This window comes from Bos grunniens, chromosome 10 (assembly GCF_055505025.1).
Source record: "Bos grunniens cultivar Pamir isolate PY7600 chromosome 10, Bosgru_T2T1.0, whole genome shotgun sequence".
Classification (NCBI taxonomy): Eukaryota; Metazoa; Chordata; class Mammalia; order Artiodactyla; family Bovidae; genus Bos; species Bos grunniens.
In genome coordinates, this window is record NC_141174.1 from 60029759 (window position 1) to 60044727 (window position 14969).

Consider the following 14969-nt stretch of genomic DNA (forward strand, 5'->3'; position numbering starts at 1 on the left):
TTTCCCTTCGAGTTTTATGGCCACAAAAGGAATCTTTTTGCATAAGACATGAGGTCTTTTACCATTTCTCCCAAAATGAGAGTAAAGTTTCATGGCAGTAACCCAGAATGTTATCTGGAAACGTTTGATCTATGTGATATTAATAGTTATTATTAATATCAGAATCCCTTTTTATAAGCTCAGTAAACATTGTATTAAGTAGAGATTTCTTTCCTTCTTTATTTCAGATCCTGTGAGAGCTTTTAGTATGTTAAAATAGGTTATGAGTCTTCAGTAGGTATACAGAGTATACAGTTTTTCTTCCAGTTTATTTTTTTAGTTCCTTGAAAGATTACTCATTGAAAAAATTAGCAGCTAATTTTGTTCAAATGCTTTAAGGCATCTAAGTTAGGAAGCAGGATGAAGTAGTAGTGGTTGTGTTATTTATTTTTTCAGTTCACAACTGATACTTATTAATTGATGCTTCTGTCTCTACATTTCCTGGATTGTGTAGTTTGTTTAGGAGAGAAATTGATATTCTATATGTTATCCTTCCATATTTTAGAAATTGGGAATTTAACCTAAATTAAGGGAAAGCTCTAGTCATTTCTGAAAGAGTTGGTTTCCACATGCTTTAAAATTTTATTGTTAGATATATAAAAGTAAATTTATATATATAAATAATTTACATATATTTCTATAACAGTCACATTAAAAATCTGCTTTTTTGTATTCACATAAAACACTAATCATGCACTCATAGCAGAGAATTGTTGACAGATTACTGTTGTTAATATTTTAATTTCCAAAGTTCCTTGCTTCTTTAAGTAATGGACAGAGTACTAAATGGAAGTAGAAAGCAAAACAGAAATTTGCATTTCCGTTCTGGCCCTGGTATATGACCATTATCTCGTCTGTGGTTTTAGTTCCCTAAGTATAAAATGAGGCTGTGGAAGGGATGATTTCCAAGATACTAGTTTGAATTTTAAAACTGTGTTACGCTGACAAAATTCCTCATCTAGTGTCTGTTGACAGGTGACTGGATAAAAAGGCATGGTTTAGGTAATCCAACAATATATAAAAAGATAATACATCATATACAAGTAGGGTTTATCATAGAAGGCAGTGTTGATGTAACATTCAAAATCATTTCAAGTAAGTGATTACATTAGCAAACAAAAAGAAGCAAAACCATGGGATCATCTAAATAGACACAGAAAAAGCATTAACTAAATCCAGTGCTCATTTCTGATAAAAATTCTTAGCATACTTCAAATAGAAAGAAACTAACTCAGCCTGATAAAGAGCACCTGTGAAAAACCTACAACTAAATCATACTTAATGGTAAAGACTAGGTGCTTTCCCACCAATGTCAGTCAAACAAGGCAAAGATGTCTGCTCTCACCACTTCTTTTTAACAGATTCTAGACGTTTGCACAGGACAAAAAGCAAAAGCAGTGAAATAAAAGGCACCTGGACTAGAAAGTAAGAATTCAAGCTGTCTGTATTCACAGACTGCATAACTACATCTTTGTAGAAAATGGAATAGAGTCTACAAAGTAGCTAGTGGAACTAATGAGTGTGAATAGGGAGGTTGCAGGGTTCAAGATTAATATACAGAATCAGTTGGGTTTCCATAGATTAGCAACAATACAATTTATAATAACTAAAATATGACGTTCTTTGGAATATATGTAACAAAGAGGCATAAACACCTGTATACTAAAAACTATAAAATGACTTAGAGAAGTTAAAGAAGACCTACATAAACTGAGAACTTTACCTTCTGTAGTATTCTTGTATTCATGGGTCAGAACATTTCAATGCAATTAAGATACCATTTCCTCCCAAACTGACTGTAGATTCAATGCAATTGCAATCAAAATCAAAGGAGGCTTTTTTTTTTCCCTCTAGAAATTGATGAGCTGATTCTAAAATTCCTACAGAAACACAAAGGACCTGGAATAGTCAAAACAACTGTGGAAAAGAACAAAAAAATTTGAGGACCAACAGTAGCAATTTCAAGACCTATAAAACTACACTAAATGAAACATAGTAGTAAGCACTGGCATAAGAGTAGATTATGCCAAAAGATTATAGAAATCTAGAAAAACTAGAAATAATTCCACACATATATGGCTATTTTTTGACAAAGGTGAAGCTGCTGCTGCTGCTAAGGCACTTCAGTCATGTCCGACTCTGTGCGACCCCATAGACGGCAGCCCACCAGGCTCCCCCGTCCCTGGGACTCTCCAGGCAAGAACACTGGAGTGGGTTGCCATTTCCTTTTCCAGTGCATGAAAGTGTGAAGTGAAAGTGAAGTCGCTCAGTCATGTCCAACTCTTCGCGACCCCATGGACTGCAGCCTACCAGGCTCCTCCGTCCATGGGATTTTCCAGGCAAGAGTACTGGAGTGGGGTGCCATTGCCTTCCCCGACAAAGGTGAAGAGACAATTCAAAAGAGAAGGGATAGGTTTTCCAGTAAATGGTTATGGAATAATTGAACTGTGCTTAGTCACTCAGTCATGTCTGCCTCTTTGTGCCCCTACAGACTGTAGCCTACCAGGCTCTTCTGTCTGACCTTGGGGATTCTGCAGGCAAGAATACTGGAGTGGTTGCCATGCCCTCCTCCAGGGGATCTTTCCAACCCAGGGATCAAACCCAAGTCAAACACATGAACTTTGAACCACATTTTGTGACATATATAAAAATTAACCCTAATCACTTAGGTCTAAATATAAAATCTCAAACTAGAACTTATAGAAGAAAACATAGAAGAAAATTTTGCAATCTTGAGTTAATAAAAGCCTTTCAGACATAAAAATCATGATCCATAAAAGAAAAATTTGACAAATTTGACTTTGTTAAAATTTAAAACTTCTGCTTTTCAAGACGTACTATTAAGAGAATAAAAAGACAAAAAAGGTATTTGCAAAGTATAAATCTGATAAAGGGCTTGTCTCTAGAGTATATAAAGAACTCAAAACTAAATAAATAATAGGAAAAGCACAAATTAAACAAATGGACAAAAGATTTGAACAGATGTTTCACCGAAAGCTGTATAGATGGCAAATAAGGATATGAGAAATATGCTCGATATCATTAGTTATTAGAAAAATATGCATTAAAACCACAATGAGATACCACTACACACCAGTTAGAATGGCTAAAATTAAAAAGACTGACCCTCATAAAGTTGGTGAGTATGTGAGTTAATTGGAACTCTCATACACAGCTAGTTTCAATGCAAAATTGTACAGCTGCTTTGGAAAACCATTTGGCAGTTGCCTAGAAATTTAAACTTGTACCACCATATGACCCAGTCATATCTAAGTTATTTACCCAAGAGGGAAGAATCATACAAATACTTGACATAAATCTTTAGAGTGGGTTTCTATATAATAACCAAAATCTGGAAACAACTCATAACCCAAATATCTATCAACAGGTGAATAAATAAATTCTGTAATAACTGTATGGTGGAATGGTCAGTAATAAAAAAATGAAATATTGATAACACACTAACAAGGAATGTCAAATTAATATTGTGAATTAAAGAAGATAAAAGAATATTCTGTATGATTCCATTTATATAAAACTCTAGAAACTTTTAAAATTATCTATAGCGACAGTGTATCAGTGTTTATATATGAGAGGAACTTTTGGGAGTGATGAATATGTTCATTATCTTGATTGTGGTGATGATGTTACAGTAAACTATTTCTTGTTTTTATCAGAAAATGAATTCAAAAATCTTAAAATTGAGTAAACATTGATTAGTAAAAAGAAACACATCTAGGTTTTTTCCCCTCAAAAAAAGGACATTCTGGTTTTTCTTATTCAATAAAAATTTAAGTAGAAATTTAGGTGTGAAGTTTGCAGTTTTGCTAATATATACTTTTTTTTTTTAAACTTCAGGGTCTTGCCTATTTGCATACTAAAGGCAAAATGCATAGAGATATCAAAGTAAGTCTGTTTAACTTAATTTAAACTCAGTATGTTTAAGACTCACAGTCACAGGGAACAGATTTGTGGTTTGGGGGGAGGAAGGACTGGAAGTTTGGGATTCACAGGTGTAAACTCTTACATATACGGTGGATAAACAATAGGTCCTACTATATAGTACAGTGAATTGTTGATAAACCATAATGGAAAAGAATATTTTTTAAAATGTCTGTATGTGTATTATTCAGTCACTTTGCTGTATAGCAGAGATTGGTACAACATTGTAAATCGACTACTTCAATAAAACATAATAATAATAAATAAACTCTTTAAATTGATAATTTTATTGAAAGGAATTTTATGATACTAATTTAATAGCATTTGTATTTTTGCTTTAGGGTGCAAATATTTTATTGACAGATCATGGTGATGTAAAATTAGGTATGTTATTTCAAATTCCTAAAAATTATTTTCCAGAAAAACTGAAATACTAACCTAGTTGTGTTAGAATAAAAGGAATCCAGAGGTTTGTTTTTTTCCCAATTTAAGTTACTTGTGATGAAAAGTTTTTTAATAACTTTGTTCTTAATAAAGTATGTTTTCATTCTAATAAAGGGCCAATAAGTTATTTTCTTACAATGATTATGTTTTGAACTAAACAGGAAGGGATTTAGGTATTCAATTTATATTTATATTCAATTTATATACATTTCTGTAAGTATTGCTATCTGAATTATTAAAATGATGTCTCTGAGGATGAAATTTAGAAATGTTCGTGATTTTATTGAAAACTAAAATTTTCTGTTCTGTTTTTACCCCACCAGCTGACTTTGGTGTAGCTGCAAAAATAACAGCTACTATTGCAAAGAGAAAATCTTTCATTGGCACTCCTTATTGGTAAGATATTATTATGATTGAGTTTTGTCCATTTCATCTCTTTAAGATTAGTGAACAACATTGATGCTTAGTAATACAATTTGTACTTGACTGAAGCCTGGAGACATTCAGGTTCCTTGACACTATCATAGATCTGATGGATTACAGAACTTTGATACTCATTTTCCTTGTCCAGCATTTCCTGTGTTAAAGTGCCAATAATTCTTCCTGTCCCTGAGATGCTGTGTTTGGAGATCTCATAGGTGGGAGATTTTCAAAAGAAAATTGTGTTATAATCTTGTGTCATTTTATTACCCTTTTTTTTGATATTGCATCTGTTTTAATCTAGGATTTCATTTGCGTGTTGTTAAAATTTATCATGCATCCTATCCTACCATTAGTTTTTACCAGCCCTCCTGCTTCTACTACATCCTTCCAATTACTGACAAAATAATCTTTCTAAAACACTGCTTTCATTATATCCTTATACACACTTAGGTTGAGAGACACTGTGTCATATGTTTCTGTACCTAAGTGCACATAAAAGTGATCTCTACCTTGTGAATATTCAGTATAAATATAAATTAATTTAAAAATAATAAACACTCAAAACTCCTGAGTAATATCATCTATGCTTTATAACTTTAGATGCCATTTTCATATACCACTGACTGGTGGCTCAGATGGTAAAGAATCTGCCTGCAATGCAGGAGACCTGGGTTCAGTCCTTGGGTTGTGAAGATTCCCTGGAGGTGGTCATGGCAACCCACTCCAGTCTTCTTGCCTGGAGAAACCCCATGGATGGAGGAGCCTGGCAGGCTACTGTCCATGAGGTCACAAAGAGTTGTACATGACTGAGCGATTAAGTACACACAGCAACTCCCAAACAGATAACTCCAACTCAGCTACTCAGTTGACCCTCAGTCCTGTATATTTTCAACAGTTGTCTGGTGATAGCACTACTTCAGTATCCACAGGTATTTTATACTCAGTCTCTTCAGTCAGCCCCTTGATTCTATCCTCCCTGCCACTGCCTTTGAAAAGTCCTTTTTTTTTCCCCTCGTATTTTTCAGATAGTCTTCTAATTCATCTGCCTGATTCTGATTTCACTTCCTCTCACACCATCCTTCATGTTGCCATGAGTTTTATATCATAATTAAATTTTCCATTTTCACAGTAAAGTCGAATCTTTCTCATATAATCAGTAGACCATTCATTATCTAGCCTCTGTCTCTGAGGTTTATTTTCCAAATACTTTCTAGACCCTCTCAAACTGATGAATGACTTTATTTTTTTTTTCATATTTTGTCCACCACAGACTGATACTTTTATAAAATAAATTTAAAATAAATTGCTAAAAAAAATGACCATTTATCTGGATAAGAATACTTAGTTTCAGTTTCTGTACTTATCGGAGGCGGATAGCAAACTGCCTATGGCCCTGTATCTACCTATAGATCATACATTGAGTAGCACCATCCTGTCTCCTCTCTGTGTTCCGTGCTGGCCTGTTTCCCTGCATTCGTACTTGTTTCCTCTAACAAAATTGTCCAGGTTCCTCAACCCCCCTCAACTCCCTGCTAATTTATTCTGTGAGTCTCACCTCCTTTGAGGAACTTTCTCTGACCTTCACAGAGATTTAGGTGGTCTTTTTGTTTTCCCATGCTATAAAACAGTATTCACAAGATTTTGAGAACCAAAGTTTTAGAAGCATGTGTATGTGTGTATATGTGGTCTTTATTAAGTTTTTTTCTGTTAATAGTAAAGTTTCTTCTTTTCTAGTAAATGCCTCTAAGCCTCTTTCCCTCCAAGAAGTCTAGTGAATATAACAAAAGAACAAATTTCATATAATTTTTTAAAAACAAAAATGTTATATTTATTGATTCCTTCTAGGATGGCCCCTGAAGTTGCAGCAGTGGAAAAGAATGGTGGCTACAACCAACTCTGTGATATCTGGGCAGTAGGAATAACAGCAATTGAACTTGGAGAACTTCAACCACCTATGTTTGATCTTCATCCCATGAGGTGTTCTCAGTATTTACAATTATGCAGTTAGTAGTAAGGTCTTCAGGGAGAGTGAAGTACGAACAACTTGGGTATTCCAAGCTCATTTCAAAGTATATTGAAATAATAAAAGTATTCTGAGAGACTTAGGAATAATCTCGTCTAAAACCTGTTGCTCTTTCTAACACAGCATAGAGTCTGTCTGAAACTTTTCTTTAAAACAGATTTCCTTTAATAAACATACTAGGATATAGCAGTTATCATTTTAAAAGTTTTAAGTCTTTTTTTTACTCTTCCATTGATTAAAAACATTTCTTTTTTTGTCCTAAGTAGAACTATAAACAAATGATAGAATGCAGATGAGGTTTTAATTTCTGTTCTCATTTGATTTTGTTTCTTTATACTTTGTCTAGGAATGATGAAGAGGTAGATGCTTACTAAATCATTTATATTTTAGAGTATATTATCTTAGAAAAAATATTTGAGAGACTGTGAAGGGGTTTTTAATATTTTGAAGGAGAAGATAAATTGGGCCAAAATTTAAATTTTTAATGTAAATAGTAAAGGTTAAAAAGAAAATCAGCAGAATAGGGGAAAGTATTCTCCCAACATATAATATTAATTATTGATATTTATTACATAGGTAACTCATTCAAAGACTCTAAGAGCAAAAGATAAATTGTTTATGAGCAAGTATCAGATACTAGAGAAACATGGAAAACTATTTAACCTCACAAGTACCTAAAGATAAATAAGTTAGTTCAGGGTGGGGAACACATGTACACCCATGGCTGATTCATGTGACTGTATGGCAAAAACCACCACATTATTGTAAAGTAATTAGCCTCCAATTAAAAAACTAATAACAACAACACCAAAAAAAAGATATATAAGTTAAAAGATACCTGCTTTTAGCTGGAATGCTGATAAGTACAGACCTTTAGGAAAATAATTTGGATGTTATTTGTTATGAACAGTACAAATGTTGCATTGATTCTATACTTGTGAAAATTATACTTAGGAAATAATTCAGGAAAAGTCTAAGAATCTGCTTCAGGCTTGCAGGGGGGAAATCTCAATGTGCAGTCATAAGGGCAGCTAATACATATATATAAACCAAAGCAGCATGGAAAATTGATTATCAGGAAAAAAAGCAGAACATAATGTTACCTATTATAATAATTTAGTAATTGGTTAATATTTAGATAAAGACTGAAAAGAAAAGCAGAAGATTTAAAATAATGTCTTAGGGTGAGAGGAATATAGACTTTTTTCTCTTCAATTTTCTTTTATATATGAATCATTTGATTTTTAAAAAGAAAAGATCTTTGGTATTTAATAAAAAAGACTAAGAAGTTTGCTTGAAAACATTGGAGTTTTGTAGGAAATACTGAAATAAAACTTCCTTTTAAAATCCTTCAGTCTTCTACCCCCACAGTCCATTAAAAAGATTGGTCAAAGGTTAATTCGTGGAGAAGGAAGGTCCTCTTGTAGGTTGATTTCTGTTTCATTCAAAAGGGGAAACAGATAAAGAAGTGGATATGATTTGCCTATTCTCCCAAAATAATTGTAGAGGCTAAACATACAACCTAATGTTAGAGTAGTATATCATCTCCGTGTGTTAACACAATGATACACAATTATATAGACTTATGCTTAAGATATAATACTAGTTATATATGTAACAGTATGACAGAAAAAAACCTTCTCAAATGTTTAGTTGCTTTGCCTTGTGAATAAGAGCTTATTGGAAATTTAAATATCTTCTCTAGAGCCAGGAGAAATTTTCCGTAAGGTATCCAAAATATAAAACATTAATTTCCATATTCCATATCAGTTAAATCTTGAGTACCTACATATGTAATAATCTTGCATAAATTCATTGCAGAATTGATTCTGATTATTGTATGTAATAATAAAAGTGTTTTGTATTGCTCTTTAACTGAAATTTTTATTCCAGGGCCCTCTTCTTAATGTCAAAAAGTAATTTTCAACCTCCAAAACTAAAAGACAAAACAAAATGGTGAGTTATAGATATGTAGATTTATAGAATTTTATGGCTGAAAGAGACAGAGGTTTAATTCCCTTATTTTAAAGATGCTAAAGCTGAAGCTCAGAGCATTAAACAGTTTCCCTAAAGTTACATATCTAATTTACTTGGCAGAGCTATAACAAGGATCTAGGTTTATTTCCTGGTCAGTATTCCATTATAATGTACTGCTTTGGCAGCTTGAATAGGAGATGTAATGGGGAAATGATTTCAAATGAGTACAGTAAGATTTTGGAGATTCATTTTGCCTGTATTCCTTTACTTCCAGTAATTTCATGTTGACTTTCATGAGAAGTAATAGGACACAGTTTCCCAGATACAGTGACACTTAAAATCAATCATCATTGGCTTTTCTCTACCTATTTTCCCTAACATTAAAACGGTTATTACTCATTTGCATCCTAATGTTTTCTCATACAAAGTAAAACAACTTGCCAATTCTTATAGTCCATAAGGATGTCTTCAATTAGATGATAAACACTGAAAATTATTTTTCTGGTAATGTCTTCCCATACATTTAATAAGAGAAACTTATTGTACAAATTAAAGTTTCCAAATTCTTAAATTTAGTGATTCTTTATCTATTATACATGGATCTCTTGGGAAATCTCGGGAGATATATGAGCCCCTGGAATTATTTATGTGTATTCATTTTCTTCTGGAGGGACAATCCATATTTTATTTCAGATTCTAAAAGGCCTGTCCCCAAAACAAGTTCTAAACTACTTTTTTAATGCTTCATTGGCCTGCCTGTGCATAGTATTATTTAGGAGCCAGGCCATTCTGGGGATAGTACCAGGAATGAAAGGCAAATCACACTGTAGAAGTTAAGGAGTTTATATCCTGCTGCTAGCTGTATTCCTTTGTATTGACACTGTTTTGTTTTGTTTTCTCTTGTTCCTTGTAAGCCTAAGTTCCTAAGCAACTAGAACTGGAGGACTTTATGGCAGGAATGACTGAATATTCATTCAAGGATGAATGACTGTTAGCTAAAATAGCTACATTCATAGTGAGATTCCAAAACAGTTATTACCATTGAAGTACCTTTGCCAGTCTTAGGTACTTTCTCACTCCATGATATGAGGACCACAAACTACCAATGTTATGTAGGGATTTGATTTCCCTAAAGAGAACTGCTTTGTCATTACTGTCATTGGTAATGACTAAGGTTATTCTTTTTGGTTCTTGCCCAGTCTTTGCTCCTGTGAAATCTTGGCAATGGTACAATACCTCTCTTTGTCAGTAATTCATAATCAAAATGCAGTTCCTTTAATTAAGTAATTAATTTTTTATTAGTTAATTTTTTGTCCATGCCACACAACTTGCAGGATCTTAGTTCCCCCACCAGGGACCAAACCAAGGCCCATGGCAATGAAAGTGCCAAGTCCTAGCCACTGTACTGTACTGGCAGGGAATTCCCAGATTCCTATATATCTTCTTTTCCCCATTTCATCAGTATAGGTGGCAGGAAAACTCTGGGTTACTAAGATCACTCCCTCTTCTTTTCCCTTGTTCCTAAGAAATTCAGTGACTTTTTAAAGGTATAAACAGTCTGTTTAATTACCCACCCTACCTTGATGCCACCTAACAATTTGCGTGTAGCAAAACATTTATATATCATATAAATTAAGCAGTGAGAAAAGGTCATTTTGATTCCTAAGTGGTTATAACACAAGGTTATTAACCTTATAGATGACACACCTACCCATTTCTAGCTTTTAGTGTACATTTTAGAGGTTATATATATTAGTATTCTGTTCACTAATTGTATTTTACTTAACAGCTGAACCTGATATATTTTCCAAGGAAATACTCTGTTTTGGGTTTAGTTTTTTTATTTACATAGAGCTAAGAGGCCTAAGAAAAAAATCATATGTTTTAGTCTTTCTAACTGCTTGTAAGTTAATTTTATTTAGTAACACAAAAGAACTAATATTAGTGAAATATATTTGTACATGTCTCTTTTTATTTGAAGGTCATCAACATTCCATAATTTTGTCAAAATAGCACTAACCAAAAACCCCAAAAAAAGACCAACCGCTGAAAGACTTCTGACTGTAAGTCATTGAATTTATAGAAGTATTTTCTATAGTCATGCATTAGTTAGGCATATCACTAGAACAACAGCATTTAGGTTTTTAATATAAACGTCTTTTAATATAAACGTGTGTATTATAAGCTTTGTGAGACATATAGTCTGTTGTGTCACCTCAGTTTTGCCACGGTAGCACAAAAGCAGCCGTAGCCAAGCAGCCAAGAAGGGTATGGCTTTAATACCCAATAAAATTTTATTCACAGAAGGAGGCGGTGCACCAGATTTTGCTCATGGTCTGTAGTTTGCCCACCCCTGCCTTGGAGAATGGAGAAGGCAATGGCACCCCACTCCAGTACTCTTGCCTGGAGAAACCCATGGACAGAGGAGCCTGTTGGGCTGCAGTCCATGGGGTCACTGAGGATCGGACACGACTGAGCAACTTCACTTTCACTTTTCACTTTCCTGCATTGGAGAAGGAAATGGCAACCCACTCCAGTGTTCTTGCCTGGAGAATCCCAGAGACGGGGGAGCCTGGTGGGCTGCCGTCTATGGGGTCACACAGAGTCAGACACGACTGAAGTGACACAGCAGCAGTAGCAGCAGCCTTGGAGAAAAGTCTTTAAAATTTTGCTTTCATCTAAAACTAATTGATTTTCTCTGTTTTGGTTTCTTATGTAAATTTATAGAATGCTCCTGTGTATGTGTTTATAAAATACTTTTATATTAGGAAAAGTTGATTATAACAATCTAAGAAAACTTTGTTTAAATGTTATAAAAATTATGTCTTTCTATACTAACAATTTTATTGAATTAAATATATGTAAGCATAGACTATACATGTTTTTTTCTTATTGTGATATGGACTGTACCACAATATTTATTTGCATGTGCATAATGACATGTGTAATAAATGTCATTGTTATAGCCAAGGTTGTAATTTGGCAGCCTAATATAGATTAGTTAACTTTACATAGAGAAATTATTCATATTATAAACTTACCTCACAATAATTCTTTAGCATTATAATATTTAATTATGGATTCTGATTAATATTTTTATAATACATTCTCTATTAGCACTGGTAGGCTTCCATATGCTTATCTCTGATAGTTACTAAATGGAAAAGAACAAATAACAGTTTCTATAAGCCATAGATATAAATGCATACTCATGAAGTTTTGTTTTATTTTTATTTAGCATACATTTGTAGGGCAGCCAGGTCTCTCTAGGGCCCTGGCAGTTGAACTGTTGGACAAAGTGAATAATCCAGACAGCCACACACATTACACCGAAGGAGACGATGATGACTTTGAGGTAAAGAATGTTTGCAATCTAATAATTGAAAATAAATGTTTAATGTGGCCTTAGAGTTTGTTTTTTAATTCACTCTTTTAAGTTAGTTAAAATAGATTTAGTGACAGATCAATTAGCAATGAAGACTTTACTTGTCCTGCATATAATTACCAATTGATAACTTCTCTTAATCCTAGTTCTGGGAAGGAACTAAGATTATGATTCTTCCTTGCACGATATCATTTTATTTACTTAGTTGGTTTGCTTAAGGTTATTAAGCGGTAGGTACAATTAGAATCAGATCTGTGCCTTTATCTTCCCAGAAATCCACAAGTGTTTTCTCTTCTCTTTAGACCTCAGCTTCTGTAGTGAGAGTTTGATCTTCTCTAAAGAAAAAGGACATCTATTTCCATGTAAATACAGGTTCTAGGAGTATTGCTTTGGACTAAGAGAATGAAAATTTAGCCAGAGCACTTGTACCATATTATTTTTCACTAAAGAGACTCCTTAGAAAGCCATGTGGTCATTTTTTTAGTTTCTCTGTTTACAGATGATTGGTGGTAGTTTAGTCGCTCAGTCATTTCTGACTTTTGCAACCCCATGAACTGTAGCCCACCAGGTTCCTCTGTCCATGGGACTTTTCAGGCAAGAATACTGGAGTGGGTTGCCATTTCCTTCTCCAATACAGATCATTAACAGGATACAAATAATTTTTTTAAATTAAGCTGAAGTTCCCATAGAAGATGTTTTCCAATAAGTATTAAAAATTATTATTTCTTATATAATTACATATTCATAACTATGCTTTCTTCTCTGAAAATATTGTAGAATTATTTGAATATATTATATTTAACAACACAAGTTCTAAATCAGGAATGAGGGACTTCCTGCCCATTGTCAGGTTTATGCCTCTCTATATATAATACAAATGTATTTATTTACCAGTATCTTTTTGTCCTTTTATATTCTGTTTTATTTCTGTCTCTTCATTCTTTCTTATGCTTTTATTTCCCTTTATACCTCTATCTTCAATTCTGGTAAGACTATAGAACTAAGCTTTATATGTTGTTACTTACTGAAGGAAATCTTCTACTTCATGAACTTAAGTTTTAAATTATTAAGTATCGTGATAACTACTAACAGTCATTGGGTAGTCTTTATGCACCAAGTATTAGGCTAAATAATTTCCATGTTAACTCATCTAATACTCAGAACAGTCCTTTGCAATAAGTACTATTACTATTCCCATTTTACAAATAAGAAAAGAAGAAAGAATACAAGTAATTTCATTTCCCCAAGATCATATGCCTAGCAAGTAGTGGAACCAGGATTTGGATTCAGGCAAACCAACTTTAGAACCTACTCTTAGTTAATATACCGTCACTTTTATATATGTACTTTTTATATAAATAGAAATAGTCATTAAACAGTCCTTACCAACTAGTCATTTTCTAGTATATAACATAATCTTGTCATGTAGTAAGGTACCCTGTAAATATTTTATTGAATGTTAAATGAACAATTGAAAATATTAAATAACCCAGTCATAAAGATATTTTAAAATTTAAACCATCATTCGCAGACTTGTAATAATTAATGAATTTAATCTCTTAAAAATCAAAATTGTTTTGCTTAAATATAGCATATTACTTGATTCCTCAATTAATGTTTTACTGGTTATGAAAACAACCAAACTCCACTTTCATTCCCCACGATATTTTGCCAGGTTTTCTAAATCTACTCTTACTTTGGAACTGTAATGATATCACCATGCTGTTTAGTCCTTGAAATGCAAAACCTTGCTCCAGGCAATTGAAGAAACAACAGTGGATGACATTGACATAATCCCTGTCTTCAAAGAGCTTACAGAATGGTTTCCATGGAAATTTAGAAATTACCAGCAAACAGTTGATAAGTGTAATAACTGTTATGGAATGGAAATACAGGGTGATATGCAGGCATATTTTTGAGACAGGAAAGGACTCATTGAGGAAGCAGTGTGTAAGCTGAAAACCTGAAGGATTAAATACAGAGATAGTAATTAAGAGACTGATCAGAAGTGTTCTGAACAGAAGGAATAATAGCATGTTTGAAAGCCTTGATAAGAGACATGGTATGCTTTAGGAACTAAAGAAAAGTTAGTCTGTTAGAGCAGAGAAAAAGGAAGAAATTTGGTGGGAGATGAGATTATAAACTAGATATTTCAAGTAAAAGTAAATGAGAGCTTTAATCTAAGGGCAATAGAAGCCATTAAAGGGTAAGGGAGTGATATAATCAGATATGCGTTTTTGTTTTTGTTTTTGTTTTTTTAAGATCTCTGACTTTAGATTGATGGTTTCATTCCTCAGGTCCTCATAAGAGACTTTTGAAGTTATCCAGGATAGAGATACTGATATTTTATAGTAGGGTGGTAGGGCAAGGATGGAAAAAAATGAAGTAATTCAAGAATTATATGAGAGACTGGTGACCAAATGTAGACTTGAGGGTGGAGCCTGATAAAAGGATTACTCCCAAATTTTTACTTGAACAGCTGAATAGATATAAAAGTGCCACTTGTTGAGATTGAAATACTAGAGTAAGATCAAATTTGGGAAGAAAGGTGAGTTCAGTTTTATATATGGTAATTTTTATATTGCACAGATTTCCAAGTGGGAGGAAGGCCTAGGACAGCTTCCTGAGATTTCTCCCTTAAATTAAAAAATCTAGTATCCTAAGAGAAATGGCAAAGGAATAATAAAGAGCATTAAGAGACAGAAGGAAAGTTTCAGAAAGAATACTGCCTAGAAG

The 14969-nt window shown here is 33.3% G+C and overlaps 1 protein-coding gene across 5 annotated transcripts in view; it reads left to right on the forward strand.

The window, feature by feature from the left end:
* Positions 1-14969, forward strand: part of MAP4K5 (mitogen-activated protein kinase kinase kinase kinase 5) — a 126187-nt gene that overhangs the window by 55992 nt on the left and 55226 nt on the right. For all 5 annotated transcript variants that reach the window (XM_086321584.1, XM_086321585.1, XM_086321586.1 and 2 more), the window contains 7 exons: positions 3898-3945; positions 4323-4365; positions 4749-4821; positions 6694-6825; positions 8765-8827; positions 10830-10911; positions 12087-12203. In XM_086321584.1, coding sequence (XP_086177710.1) covers positions 3898-3945; positions 4323-4365; positions 4749-4821; positions 6694-6825; positions 8765-8827; positions 10830-10911; positions 12087-12203 — 558 coding nt within the window. The remainder of the gene's footprint in view (positions 1-3897; positions 3946-4322; positions 4366-4748; positions 4822-6693; positions 6826-8764; positions 8828-10829; positions 10912-12086; positions 12204-14969) is intronic.